Source organism: Portunus trituberculatus, chromosome 48, assembly GCF_017591435.1.
Source record: "Portunus trituberculatus isolate SZX2019 chromosome 48, ASM1759143v1, whole genome shotgun sequence".
Lineage (NCBI taxonomy): Eukaryota > Metazoa > Arthropoda > Malacostraca > Decapoda > Portunidae > Portunus > Portunus trituberculatus.
This window is the reverse complement of record NC_059302.1, coordinates 30,052,419-30,067,895: the sequence shown is the minus strand read 5'-3', so window position 1 is coordinate 30,067,895 and position 15,477 is coordinate 30,052,419. Positions and strand designations below refer to the sequence as shown.

General features: G+C 37.5%; 1 protein-coding gene across 2 annotated transcripts in view; it reads right to left on the bottom strand.

Annotated features, from left to right (window-relative positions):
• Nucleotides 1–317: 317 nt before the first annotated feature.
• The window catches only part of LOC123498773 (neither inactivation nor afterpotential protein G-like), a 20,937-nt gene continuing 5,777 nt past the window's right edge, over nucleotides 318–15,477 (bottom strand). The window contains exons 2-12 of one of the 2 annotated variants that reach the window (XM_045246191.1): nucleotides 14,328–14,637; nucleotides 13,900–14,091; nucleotides 13,299–13,494; nucleotides 12,673–12,833; nucleotides 9,203–9,379; nucleotides 7,462–7,618; nucleotides 6,209–6,348; nucleotides 4,187–4,370; nucleotides 2,885–3,146; nucleotides 2,231–2,348; nucleotides 318–665 (exon numbers count right to left, since the gene is read on the bottom strand). In XM_045246191.1, coding sequence (XP_045102126.1) covers nucleotides 495–665; nucleotides 2,231–2,348; nucleotides 2,885–3,146; nucleotides 4,187–4,370; nucleotides 6,209–6,348; nucleotides 7,462–7,618; nucleotides 9,203–9,379; nucleotides 12,673–12,833; nucleotides 13,299–13,494; nucleotides 13,900–14,091; nucleotides 14,328–14,606 — 2,037 coding nt within the window. In that variant the 5' untranslated portion in view covers nucleotides 14,607–14,637 and the 3' untranslated portion in view covers nucleotides 318–494. Of the gene's footprint in view, nucleotides 666–2,230; nucleotides 2,349–2,884; nucleotides 3,147–4,186; nucleotides 4,371–6,208; nucleotides 6,349–7,461; nucleotides 7,619–9,202; nucleotides 9,380–12,672; nucleotides 12,834–13,298; nucleotides 13,495–13,899; nucleotides 14,170–14,327; nucleotides 14,638–15,477 lie in introns of those variants that run through there. The other variant, XM_045246192.1, reaches the window with a different exon arrangement.

The window sequence follows — 15,477 nt, the reverse complement described above, 5'->3', positions numbered from 1 at the left end:
TCCAGTACAAAGATGTTCCATTCATGTTACAGAAATGAAAAAAAGTGCCAGTATGATTAGCTCATGTCAGAATTGCAAAATATATAACTCCTGAAATATATGAACATGTCATTCACTACATCTAAAAATTCTCTCTCTCTCTCTCTCTCTCTCTCTCTCTCTCTCTCTCTCTCTCTCTCTCATGTCCAGTAAAGTTATACTACAATAAACTGAGTTAATACATGTTACTATTGGCTTGACAATGGAATTACAGACACACAAATTACCACAAACAACCAAAGTGTGTCCAGATCAGGTTACTCACAGATAAACACTTCTGCATTAAATAAAATGTATTCTATAATAAATACAACATATTAAATCACACAGAATAAAAGGACAATCTGACTAGAATCATGAATACCTGACACAAGACGAAGAAGAAAGACATACTCTGACAGAAAACAGAAGACTGAAGTATGAGTACATTACATACCAGGATTCAGGTGACTAAATTAAGCATTATTGTTTATAGAATGAAAAACAAGAAAGAACACCAGCAGCAGCAAAGAAGGGTGCACACAACCAGAGGAACTGTCCAGTTTAGCTAATAACTTTTGTTCACAGTCTGGGGATGAGGAGCACAGCCGCTGTGATACCAGGTGGGTGCTGTTGGTCCAAGATGCCTGCAGAGAGAGAGAAAAATCAAAGATTCTATACACAATCAGACCTTGGAGAAAATCTTGGCCTGATAAATAGGATGTCAGGACTGTCATATTGCATGAAAGTCCTGTCAGAGATTCAATACCCATCAAACATCATTCATGCCTGTAATCTTGCTTTTCTAACTGATTTCTCAGTATTTTTTATGAAATGTCCCATGGATGCATAATACTACTAGTGAGTTCCACAAACCAGTTACATAGTAATATTTCTTCAACTAATTATTCATGTTTTATTTCTGCAGACTAACATCACATAAGCTGTCCTTTGGAGTCAATGGACTTCTATCACATATGTAACTCTGTGCAGAGCCCAAACTTAACATTATCTTAAGCAGTAAAAACATAATGGCACAAAAATTTAAATTCATCAGAGCTTTATCTTTGTCAGGTGTATGATCACAAACCAATGTGAATGGAGGAAAGATGTGACACAAAAGCTAACACAAAACTCCTTAACTTTATCTTTGCAAAGCTCAGTATAAATATATGAATATATAAGTAGAACATGCATAAATAGAAAGAAAAATGTTAGAATATCATTTTGAGAATAAACAAACATAATTACAGGCACAAACATGCAAATTATATCTAATTTATTCTAATCTGAAAGCAAGCCTGATAGGAGTAACATTAAAGAGAAAGAAATAAAAGGCTAAGCATGTGTAAGAATATTTCATGTGAAAATTTGTTTTCAATAGGTAATTTTTTCCTCTCAATATTGAACAGCCTTATCTATATTAAGCACAAATGATAAAACAGACTACTAAGAGACAACATTTTCATACTAGTTTTTCTGATAAATACCACAGAATACAAAACACACATATAATTTGCTAAGGAATATTGAAGTAGCATTTCACTACATGAACAAAGAAATTATGAAGAAATTGATAAGTACTATAATAAGACCCAGATTGGAATATGCAGGAGTAGTGTGGACCCCTCATAAAAAGAAACACATAAGGAAATTGGAGAGGCTACAAAAAATAGCTACAAGAATGGTTCCAGAATTTGAAGGGATGACATATGAGGAGAGACTAAAGGCTATGGATCTACCAACCCTGGAACAAAGAAGGGAGAGAGGAGACCTGATACAAGTTTATAAATTGATCAACGGAATGGACCAAGTGGATATTGAGAAACTGATCCTGAGAGAAGAATATGACATCCAAAGCACAAGATCGCATAGTAAAAAGCTGAGAAAAGGAAGATGTGTGAGAGATATTAAAAAATATAGTTTCCCGCAGAGATGTATTGAGACATGGAACAGTTTAAATGAAGAAGTAGTGTCTGCAACAAGTGTGCATACTTTTAAAGTAAGATTGGATTAGTGTAGATATGGAGATGGGGCCACACGAGCATAAAGCCCAGGCCCTGTAAAACTACAACTAGGTAAATACACAAATAAGTTGAGAATCTCTCTCTCTCTCTCTCTCTCTCTCTCTCTCTCTCTCTCTCTCTCTCTCTCTCTCTCTCTCTCTCTCTCTCTCTCTCTCATCTTCTCTCTTCAGTCATGCCTAACTCACCTTGATGAGGTCTGAAGCTTTCTCTGCTATGGCAATGATGGCAGAGTTTGGTGTGCCAGAGATCTGTGTGGGCATGACTGAGGCATCCACCACTCGCAACCTTTCTGTCCCAATCACTCTGGAGGCAAAGACACAATTAAGCCACAATCATAAATCTCTCATTGACACTAAACACTCACAACATCAGACTCACCTGACTGACCAATGCAAAGTATGACATAATCCTTTCCAAATAATAAATTATAAATTTTCTTATACTGTAGTTCAGCAGAGCAAGCTTGCTATGAAATAATTATTGAATTATTCTGTAAAATATCCAATTAATATAATACAATCCACAAAATAATACAAATTGGGCTATTCTTCATCTTACAAAATGAACTTTAATACTCAACTGATTAGGACAATACAAGACTTGCAAATATCACACATAAGACAGCGATGGTGAAATATATTTTGTCTTTAACATGTGTTGAAGTTGCCCTTTTCAGCTTACTGAGTGAGGAATAACACTGTATTGATAAATAGGTAAGTACTAACAAGAGTTCAAGACTCAAGTATATTAAGTTAAAAGGCAGCTACAGAAAATAAAGAACCTATGAAATGAAGCTCATCAAGATTTCTAAAAAAGACTGATGCATATGACATACTGACCTAAGGTCAAGATCCACCACAGCCTTAGGATCATTGGGCTGGCCAAGGCGGGCAGTGCCGAGGGGATGGTAACCAGTGATGCCCCCAATGCGCACTATACAGTTGACATACTCCTTGTACCTGGCTCGTGCATCCTCCCCTGGACCGGGTCCTGCTGCACCCCCAACAGCCTCAACACATTCCTTGTAGCGAGGCAAATGAGCAGATGCCCCAAGGCTTTGGAAGGCCTTTGTGCGCAGCAAACGCATGCCAAACTTGAAAGCTGTGGTAGGGAGAGGGTCAAGGCATTACTTTAAAGTTATTACAAATATCTTATGTCACACAGAGATGTAGATGTTACAAAGAAAAAACTTTATAACTGCTAAAAGAAATTATGTATTTGGTAATACATCACATATTCCAGGACCAGCACAACCTCAAAAGTCATTATAATCGTTTAGTTTTCGAAATAATATTTGGGAGTTGGCCGAAGTTCAAGTACAGAAATTCCATCTGAGCTATGTTGTCATGTCTTCACAGGACCAATTACTGACACCCTGGTGGAAAGGACAGACAATTCTTCCCATTCTCTCTCTCTCTCTCTGTGTGATTATAGGTAATCCAGGAATTTTTTAATAATTTATTTGTTTATGTTTTGACTTTTCTTCCACACCACCTTAAGGCTAAAAGTCAAGGTGCATTTTTTCTTCTTTTAAATAGATGTTTCCCCTGGTCTAAAGAGGACAATAATAGGACTTCTATTGGCTTTTCTCTCTAAGAAATAAATACTTATTCATGTTGTATGTTTATCTTAGCTGTGAAGAACATGTGGGTGGTGGCCAGTGAGGGACCCTGAGAGGCTGACCACCACCATCACTGACCTGAGTGACCTGACCCTACCAATAAGCACTCTAGCTGTTCTCAGTCCATATGACAATGCCACAGAACTCTGTTATCAAATGATGTGATATTTACGTAAAATACAGACTATTATCGTAAAACCTGAACCATTCAAAGCATTGCATGATTTTGTACGCTGAATCATTCATACCTAATAATTGAACCTCAATTAAAAAAGTTAAAAAAACTGACATATTATATAGACATTGTGATATGGCACTGTAACTAACCCTACTCAGCCAACAACTAAACATTCTTTGAAGTAAATGACTATTGTATGGTATAAAAAAAATAAATCAATGTACACAAGTTAACAAGGATAAGCAAGCATTTTTCTGTTTTATACATACATAGATAAGTTACATCCTGACATTATATTAGATACAAGCAAAAAAAAATGTGACAACAGGTAAGGTGTCTAACCATGTCTCATGCAGGGAAGATCAGCGGGGTGGGAGAGATAGCCAGGGTCAATGACAGGAGGCTGCCGGGGATCACTGGAGACAACCTGTAGCTGGCCGGTGCTCTGAGGGTGGAGGCATGTCACCAGGAAGATGAACCCCTCTTGACTTTGATTGTCCATACCCGGGAACATCTTCTCAAAGTACTGAAAGTCAATGTGAGAAAATCACTGACAATTATGTCATGATACAAACTGATCTCACAAACGCTGCAATTAAAACATCTTATAGAATGAATAAGAACCTTATGGGATGAAAGTCAAAATTCACCTCAGAATTTCAAACCATAAGAAAGTTCATGAAGTGATAGAAAATTATGATATAAGGTGTAGATTAGAGAAGGCAGTGTCAAAAAATCAGTAAAGTGGTACAATAAGAACTTCACTCAATCCTGTAAAAATACACACAGACACACACAAGCGCATGCGTACATGCGCGCACACATACCACATAGTGTAGTGGTTAGCACGCTCAGCTCACAAACGAAAAGATCCGGGTTCGAGTTTCAGACATGGCAAGGCAAATGGGCAAACCTCTTAATGTGTAGCCTCTGTTCACCTTGCAGTAAATAGGTATGGGATGTAACGTGAGGGGTTGTGGCCTTACTTTCCCAGTTTGTGGAGTGTGTTGTGGTTTCAGTCCTACCCAAAGATCAGTCTATAAGCTCTGAGCTCACTCCGTAAGGGGGAATGCTGGCTGGGTAACCAGCAGGCACCATGGTGAATTACACTGAGGGGATTGTTGAGAGCGGTTGGTTCCAGAGAGCTCCCAAAGATATACATACAACAACAGGCGTGTGAAGCAGACCTACTGACCTAGACTGTATGTATAGTGGCGAATGGGGCCATAGAGCTTTCCTATCTCTAAAATAGCAAGATTTGGGTGCAGTTTGGATTAAAAAATGGAGGGAGAGGTGGACGTAGAGGGCGTGCCAAACGTGTGTTTTCAAAACATTTGTCATGTTTGGAGAACCCAAAGGTTATTGAAACTGCAGCAGGTCTGAGGAAGTTGGGAGAGGAATGTACTGACAAGGAGTTTGCAGGTTTTAGGGATGAAAATGGTAACATGAGAAGGCTGGTGAGCATGGATTGGGAGATGAGATACATGAAGGAAGTACTATCAAGTATCTTCAAAAAACAAGACAGATCAATAAAAGAAAACACAGAACTAAAGGAGAGAATGGAAGAAAGTGAGAAAATAAAAGAAGTAAACCAAGTAATGAAAGAGGAGATGGAGAAGTTAAAGAAGTTTATTAATGACTTCATGCAGCGAATATGAGGAATCACTAAAAAAGCTACAAGAGAAAATTCAGGATGGGACAGACTAAGTAGAAAGTGGAATGGGTGAGATAAAATTGGAAGAATTAAAGAATGCCTGGAAGAAAGATCAGGAAGAAGAAAAAGTAAAATTTTCAGGGGTATTCAAGAAAAGACAAGACACAGTAATACAAGTAATTAAAGAGAAAGGAGATTTGGTGAGGGACACAGTGGACTAGAGGAAATGTATCCTAATTAATATTAAATTAATGAGAGAGGAAGAAAGAAACTTTAAGAAAGATGTGGTGAGAAAAAGCAATGATGAACCCAAGCTTTTTAGAAGTATATAAACAGGACACTGCATTGTAAAGCCTTGCAAGAAATCATAGTGCACAAACAAGAAATTGGAAAACTACTAGAAAATCTGGATGTCAGAAAAACAATGGGGCCATATGGTGTGTCAGGCTGGGCACTAAAGGAATGTAAAGATCAGTTGTTAGAACCAGTTTGGGAAATGGTTACAAGCTCTTAAATTAAAAGAAGGGAGAGTACCACTGGAATGGAAGAGAGCTAACATAATCCCTATATTCAAAGGAGGAACGTCAACTGAGCCATTAAATTACAGACTGGTGTCACTTACAAGTGATGTGGGCAAAATATACAACTAGGTAAATATAACTAGGTAAATACACACACGCACACACAGAACAGAGGAAACAATTACATACTTCAAGCTTCATATTGGCCACTTCAGAATAGAGATGCTTGTCCACGGCTCCCATGTTGAAGAGAATGGCCGCCACCTCCTGCTGCTTCCCCTCCCCTGGCATCACCCCCACACCCTCAATGGCTGCCTGCCCAAGGTCACCTGCAACATAATGAATAGGGGATCACTTGGGAAACAAATGTTAAGATAACAAATGAGACAGATCCATAAAATAAGAATCTAAGCAAGTAATAAATGGAATATAACTCAGAAGAGAAAGGCATTATATAGATATGCTAAGGAAAACTTTAAAGTCAAGGAAAATAAAGGGGAAGTCTCTGAAAAAATAAAGAGTAAAGAATGCATTTCATAATGTGCCTAACATTCAAAAGAAAACACAACAATGATTTTAAAATAATCCTTACTGGAATACTTTTCTTAGACTTTCCTAGAGGAACAGTCATGAAGCAATCTTTACTTCTTCCATACACTATTTATGTACATTCCACCTTCCTCAACATCCATCCTTTCTCTTTCTAATCTAATCCAATAATTTATCTATCTGTTTCATAAAATTTCTTGTTCTTGCATCTACATTTTTTCTTTTAAACTTTGTTGTTTAACTTTCTCTTTTCCCACATGAGTGAAGAGTTTACAGAGAACATGAAAGTGAAAGATATTTTCAATGCATGAAAGAGACACTTTTCATACATAAAAGAGAAAAAAAATCATGTTGAAGAAAATTCATATTTAGGTCACAGTTCCAGAGATGACACTCAAAGGTAACTTTTTATCTTATAAAGATCTTTTGCAATGATGTTTTCCATGCCCTTGCCGGCCTTAATTCTTCAAAAGCCTATGGACTTGATGGGATCCCTCTTATTGCTCTCCAGAACTATGCCTCTGCTTGCACCTTGAAAGCTTAAGCTAGTGACTCAGGTCTGCACTGGCTAGCAGACTTGAGATGAAGTAAATGCACACATCCATGGTATCCATGGTAGTGGCTGAGATGCGGGGCAACCACCAAGGTGCCTGCTGGGTGCAAGAGCTTTTGTGATTATGCGAATGTAGTTGTAGAACAATAATGATGATACCTTCAATAATAATAATGATAATAATAATAATAATAATATTAATAATAACAATAATGATAATAATGAAACGATAACATCAATAACAAGGTAAGTAGAACATTTACTTCAGAATGGATTCATATCATTTCACAAAGCAAAAAAAAAGTAGTTTTTCAAGGTTATAGATATGATGGTCCCATACCTTTTCCAGAATTGAAGAAGTAATTCCACAAGTTAGAAATGGTCCTCAGCTTGGCAAGGTTGAGGGAGACAGGCTTCTCCAAGGACACATACAGTGGCAGATTGAGATGGTCTTGTAAGTTGCTGCCCACACCTTTCAGAGGAGACACCACTGGAATCTGAAGAGATGTGGTGATGTGAGGGTAGCTTTACTATTTTTATCTTTATTTATTCTTTTAATGTCAGATTTAACATTTTTGTATATCATTATTCTTGTAATACTGGAATTATACCTTAATACTTATTTTGCTACAACAGCTGACTCAACAGATTCTTCATCTTCTATTTTATTGGTTTTGTAATTTTCATGTATGCAATCTCCACTCAATAACTATGAAATTTATGGGTAAAATATATATCAAGAAAACATGTCATATCACAGTGGAACTGCTTAATTTTCAGAGACAACCAACCCTTCAGAAAGTAAACAGATCATGCAGGGATGCCACAGAATGCCTGACTTCTAATCTCACTAAAATTTCTGCTTTGGGCAGAGAAATCTTAGTATTGTTCAGTGCCTTAAAAAACAAATTTCTCCATCTATCAACTCGACAAAACCTTCGATACAACTACATATCCCCTCTTCTGCAATGACACTCATCTGCCACCATCTTCTACACTGAATATCCTTGGCCTGTCTTTTGCTTACAATCTAAACTGGAAATTTCACATCTCTTCTCTAGCTAAACAGCTTCTATAAAGTTAAACATTCCAAGTTGTCTTCACAAGTTTTTTTACCCTCCCAACAACTCTATACAGGGACCTTATCCATCCATGTATGGAATGCTCTTCACACATATGGGGGTTTCACTCATACTGCTCTCCTCTTGGATAAGATGGAATCAAAAGCTTTTCATCTAATCAACTCCTCTCCTCTGACTAACTGTCTTCAGCCTCTTTCTTACCATTGCAATGTTGCATCTCTTGCTATCTTCTGCTATATTCATGCCAACTGCTTTTCTGATTTTGCTAACTGCATGCCTTCCCTCCTCCTGCAGTCATGCTGCACAATATTTGTTTCCTTCTTTCATCACTATTCTGTCCACCTCTTTAATGCAAGAGTTAACCAGTACTCACAATCATTTGTCCCTTTCTCTATTAAATTCTGTAACTCCCTATCTGTTTCTGTATTTCCATCTACCTATGACCTAAACTCATTTAAGAGAAAGTTAGGTTTCTTTTGACTAACTCTCTTGACCCTGTTCAGGGAATGGCCTCTAAGTGGGCCTTTTTTTTCACTCTTTCTGTTGCCCTTGGGCTGCTTTCCTGACTTAAATGAAAAAAGAAAAAAATTGGGGATCCAAAAAATAAAAACTACAAAAACAGATGGAATTCTTCCTAATGCATTTATAAATTCCTTGAAAAGTGTAACTAAATCCTTAGAAGAGTTTACTGATTGTGGAAGCCACTAGAAGTACATATAGGAGCTAAATCTATCTATATATACTGTGTGTGTATATATATATATATATATATATATATATATATATATATATATATATATATATATATATATATATATATATATATATATATATATATATATATATATATATATATATATATATATATATATATATATATATATATATATATATATATATATATATATATATATATATATATATATCATCAACACCAGTAGTAAATAGAATGAACACACACAAAAAAAGAAAGTTGGCTCTCCTGTACTGGTGACTTACCTGCAGCTTCTTTAGCACATGCTTTGGTCCAACCCCTGAGTGAGTGAGAAGAAGAGGAGTGTTGATGGCTCCACCACTCAATATCACCTCCCCTCGGGCATATACTGTGCCATTCAGCCTGGTATTGTCCCACTGAATAAACTCCACTCCAACTGCTCGTTTTCCATCCCACACAACCTGCATAGGGAAAGTCTGGGTAAGTGAAGGTGGTGATGATGAGCACAATAATAATACAACCTGATCTAAGAACTTATCCTTTCAATGACATCTGAGACTGTATGATAAATACAAAAAACTAAATGAAGCAAACGATTACAAAAGAAATATTCATCTGCTATTTTAATTAAGTTAGATCAACATAAGAAGAGAAAAGACAGATAAAACATTCTATCAAGAATTCTGAGAAAAATGAGAAGGGAAAATTCTATGGTGTAGAGTAATTATAACATAAAGTGTTATAAGCTCAGTCTTCAATGCTAGTAAACATTCATAACAAAAACTCCTGAAACTGCAAAGATTTCAAAGTTTTACAGAAATGTGCAAGAGGTAGTCACATTGTCAGTGGAGAGGAAGTGATTTTTTCTATATTATTGTGAATGACTAACTGACATAAGAACACTATGAACATTTCAGTGACATATGTACACACTATCATGGTAATCCCCTTTATGAAATAACTCTCTGTTAGCAAGAAAATAGAAAGCAAAGCCAAGATGAGTTACAGATTACAGTTAAATATTTCCTTTTAAAGAGATCTCAAAAACTGCAATCAATAATGGTTCTACATGAATCTTGTTCAATAATAACATACATGAGAAAAATTATTCCCTTTGCATTTGTTGAAAAATCCACAACCATATTGAACAGATATCAACCAGTTATTGGTATAAGTATCTTGGAAAAATTAGAAGGTAAAAGAGTAAATACAACAGATCACATAATTAGGATGAGTTATTTTTGTTAAAGAAATATAAAATGTACATGTACTGACTAAAACTGATAATTGTATATAAATAATAACAAAATCACTTCATATTTGATCCAAGCAAACACTTGCAGAGTCATTATGTAATTGAGGTTAATTCATAAATTAATAGATCTACTACTCAGTGTGGGAAAGCCATGCTGTAACAGCCTTGTGTACACATAATTTGGTAATATGCAAATTGTACATATGTATCTTTGTTCTTTCTATTTCCTTCAAAAAAAGATCAAATCATGAAATCCATCTGATAAATTTTGCAATGCATAAATTTCTAGTTTCCTGGAACTGTCTCACTTTTTTATGACATCTTTTCATGACCTCTTAGATATTCCCGCTCAAAAAATGTTCTCTTACTTAGTATTCAACATCATTCAAGTAAATTACTATGTTTGCAAATAACACTTCTTTAGCCTATACTTATGAACACTATTTCATAATATTCATGCAATGGTGACACATTTGTGGAATCATTACTCGTCTAATACCACAGTGGACCCTTGGACTTTGAACATCCCATATTTCAAACAATTCAGACTTTAAACAAGAATTTCAATAAACTTTACCCCTCAGAGTTCAAAAAAAATTTGGACTTCAAAAAAACATGAAGGAGACCAAATCCAGCTGAATCTGGGTGATGCTAGTGCCACTGGCAGGAGGTAACCATCAGTTCCCTGTTTGTTTTGGTTCTACATTGTTACCTTGTTCTTATTCCCAACTGGGGTAAGGTCATTTGATCAGTTTTTCATTTGACCAGAGTGACTTAACTACGTAGGATGGTTGAGTAATTTTCATATAGGTACAATTATCTCATAAATGGGAAAAATATTTCTTAACTATTGCAGTGACAAGCTATAACAGATGTGAAACAAATCAAAGTTTTCATTGAGGTTTTATTGAGATGTAGCCTCAAATGCAAAGATTATCCAGAAATAATCATTTGCATTAGTATGTACATTAAGTCAAGCCTTTCTTACCCTCCCACACCATCATCTACATGTGCCATGAAGCTTGCCACCAAAAGGTAAATAATATTGATTTTGCATAGTTCAATTCTTATTTACTTAGGTAAAAATCTGTGGTCTTGGAAAGGATTAAAATGATTTACATTGTTCCCTATATGGAAAATGGTTTTGGGTCTCTAACAATTCAGACATTGAATAGCCTTCTGGAATGAATGATCTATGTTCAAAGTCTGAGGGTCCACTGTATATAGATAGTGATTCCATAGATTCAGAAATGTTGTGTTGAACCACAGGGGTAAAGCTGGCCACATTCCTATGTGGTCCATCCAATGCTGTCAAAGCTAGCAAGATTGTAACCATGAAACACAAGAAGTGAGCTTCACTAAAACTCTTCATTAATGGTAAGGAGCATTAAAGAGGAAGTTTAGCTTCCGTATCCTCTTCAGACCCCTCTTATCTTTTGCAAGCCATTCCCCATTATTCACATCTACCTCCACCATAAATCTCTCAAATAAAGCTCACTTCTTGTAATGTTTCATGGTTACAACCCTGTCAGCCTTGACAACACTGGGTATGTAAACCTTACAGGAGTGTGGCCAAGGCTAACTGTACATAATATCATGCAGAAGCACACTTACACAAGGTAAGATAATTAATGTAACCAAAAGGTACTGACCTTATGCTTTACTACTATTTTTATAAGCCAAAGATGAGACAATAAGCATCTAAATGTGGCATTTTAAGAAATAAAAGGAAATAAATTTGTTCTTAAGGATTATTATCTTGAAAATGAGCCAATGAAGCAACCTGTGTACTGCACTGCAAACATCAGACACATCAAACTGGCAACTGCTACCACTCTCACACACACAGGTGGGACAGGTGAAAGGCTTCCATCAAGGTGATTCATTGATTTTGTTGCTGCAAATAATACACATATTCATTTACTTATAATGTTCTTAAAAGAACATATTCTAACCTTTGATATATCCAACAATGAATGTAGCTACATGTAAGCACATACCAATAAAGATACAAAAATGCCTTTTCTCAAAAAGAAGCCAAAGATTCAGGAGAGATGGACAATTTCTTGTTGTCATTCCCTAGCCTCATACAGACTCTTCATCCTCTCACTCATTTCCTTGCCTGGAATACTTGGTTGAGTCATTGCCATGGTGCTTTTATCCTTTGAAGCCTATAAGTAGTTGAGTTTCCAGATCAGTAGTTACGTACTTCAAATATCAAAGTTTGAGGAAATGGAAGTGGAAATAATAAACATATATACAAGATTTACCTAATAATTTTCATGAAACCTGGATCTTGTGCATAAGAGAGAGAGAGAGAGAGAGAGAGAGAGAGAGAGAGAGAGAGAGAGAGAGAGAGAGAGAGAGAGAGAGAGAGAATCTTAGGATAATAGAGTATTATTCTTGGGGACAATATACGTACATGTACATCTCGCCTATAATAGCAACTGGCTTTACAATATGCATATATTATTTAATTCAGGATGCAATGCAGTGTACCTTTGTGACTTGTGTGTGCAGCATGACGTGAAGATTAGGTCTGCCGAGGGCGGGCTTGAGGTAACCGGTGAATGAGCTCCAGCGACGTCCCTTGAACACAGTGGTGCGGGCAGCCATCACCCCATAGTCGATGTCATCATTCAGGTTTCCCACAGGAAGCCCTAAAAGGGATAATTAGGTAATTATTCATACATCGACATGACGTAACACCTCCAGCCTTCTCTCCCTACTCATCTTGAAAAGAAAAAAGTCCTTAATACATGAATTCTCTTTACTGAAGCAACAACGCGCATGAAGGTACAGTACAAGTATTATACATTACATACATGTTAGATTTCAGTGCATACGCCAGCTGCGTACCTATCCCTTTTATGGCCACACCCGTTTCAGTAAGTAATGTCATGCACTTTTCACGCTGATATTGTCCTTAACAAATTTCAATTATAAACAGATTATAAGTAAACGTAATCCCGTGGACAAATTGCTGCCAGCAACCAACCACTGTAAAAAGTCTCTTTCCACCAAAACTTTTTTCTCTTCCAATCTTTTTCTGTCACATCGGCAAGCTAAGTAGATTATGTTCTGAGGAAATGGTATGCAGGCTTAAGCATGATATGGATTCTTACCAAGCTCCTTTCCCGCTTCAAGGAAGGTGGAGGTGAGGGTGGAGGAAGCAGTCTTTGTGCGGATGGGCGGGTCATAGCACTGAACGGCGTCCTGAGCCTGCCGCATGTGGCCTTGCTCTTCTTTACTGCTGCCATTGCTCCCCCCACTACAACCTTTCTGCTGCAGAGGAACTACCTCCATGCTGCACTCCTCCTGCTGCAGGGAAAACAAGTCTTCTTTGTTTGTGATCCGTTACGAGGCGATGAATCCTGTGGTTCCTTATAGGTGTACCGGTAATCCTATAACTTTTGTGTGAATTCTATGCTATCTCCAACTAATAATTCTTTCTAGTCTGCGATTTACAATTTATTTCAAATATACGGCTAGTTCCTGGGATATCAATATCTGTTTTCAGCAAATGATGGCGAACAATCCTTCACCTCCGCTCTAATGGAATTATTTCCATTTTTCATCACAAGAGTGAAAAGTTATCTTTAATGTAAAAAAAAAAAAAAGGCGTAAGATGACTTGTTTCTAGTCTCACCAATGCCAAGAGAGAGAGAGAGAGAGAGAGAGAGAGAGAGAGAGAGAGAGAGAGAGAGAGAAAAAAAAAACAGTTACCTTGAATAATTTCGGACGAAGCCTCAGACATTCTGCTTTGTTGGCATACTTTCTCATCTCAGCAAAGCCCCAGCCCGTGGCACCGTATTGCTGCTCCCACGCTTGAAAGTCCTGCGGCGACCCGTGCATGTGGATGTTGTAGTTGATGCTGCCGCTGCCGCCCAACACGCGCCCCCGTGGCCACGCCGACCGCTGTCACGGGAAAAGTCGTGAATCGTTTGGTAGACAAGTTTCATCCACTGTTCTGGTCGTAAGCAATTTCTTGAACTTCTTCGTGACATAATAAGATATATCACAGCGAGAGAAAGAAAAAAAAAAATACGATGGTAAGGTGAAAGCTGCATGCTATATCATATAAATCCATGAACTGATATTCTTTGATCTGGACGACCATGCAACTAAGAGCCGGATAAGCGCATATGCCTCACCTTGCCAACGAGAGCCTCTGAAGAATTCTTTTGCGGCATCGTCATGTATTTCCAGTCATAACGAGACCCCTGGAGGAGCGGTGCGGCGAGGGGAATGGAGGAGAGCCATGGCTCTTCCCCGCCCGCTTCCAGTAGTAGCACGCGATGGTGGGGTGTCTCGCTGAGCCGCGCCGCTACCACGCTGCCCGCTGTGCCGGCCCCCACCACAATAAAGTCATACACGGGATCATTCTTGTACACGATTCCTCCGTCGCCCCGAGCCATGACTGTGCGAACCATGCCGCAGCGGCCACCACAGCCGCCACCACACCTATTGGAGACGTCGGGATGTAATCAATAAATGAGGAAGGGGAAAAATATATATAAAAAAATCCAGCTGTTTGCATTAAGAATATAACAATACATGGCAAAAAAAAAAAAAAAAGGATGCTTAGTTGTTCTAGTAATGTATGCACTATTTTATGCTATATGTGTTTTATAAATACTGCACCACATGCCATAAAATGTCATTTCTAATTATTCTCATAAATAATATCTTCAAGGGATATCGGAGTGGCCAAAGGCAACGCAGCTCTAAAATCTCTCTCTCTCTCTCTCTCTCTCTCTCTCTACTTTTTTGGGCAGATTTCATAGATTCTTCGTCACGACGGTTGTCACCCGCAATTTTCTATTTCCATGACTTTCATCGTGAGACAGGGTACGTCTTCTATTAAATTAGGCGCAATGCCTCTTAATATTCAGTGTGAGATTCACAAGCGACTAACAAGATCACCATCATTTCTATGTCATATCTTGGTACAAGTGATTTCATGAAAAAAATAATTAATTAATCAACTGGTGAATACATGCACATGACATTGATATGTGTATATTATTATGATTTTGTGGCAGATGTATCCACCAGCATTCAGCAAGCTATTCATGAGGGCGATTAAGATGATTCAAAGCATAAACGGAAGTGATAAACGACCTGCTATAATCTTTGCGATGAGAAGAAGGACTGGAAAATTTTATTGTAACGGTAACAGTGGAAGGTAGAAGAAGTATAGGAAGACCAAAAGAAAAGTACGCTAATGGATTGGTTAAGCTGATGCCGGGTGCAATAATGTGTGCGGAGTTCTTTAACTACGCAAAACAGAAGCTGATTGAA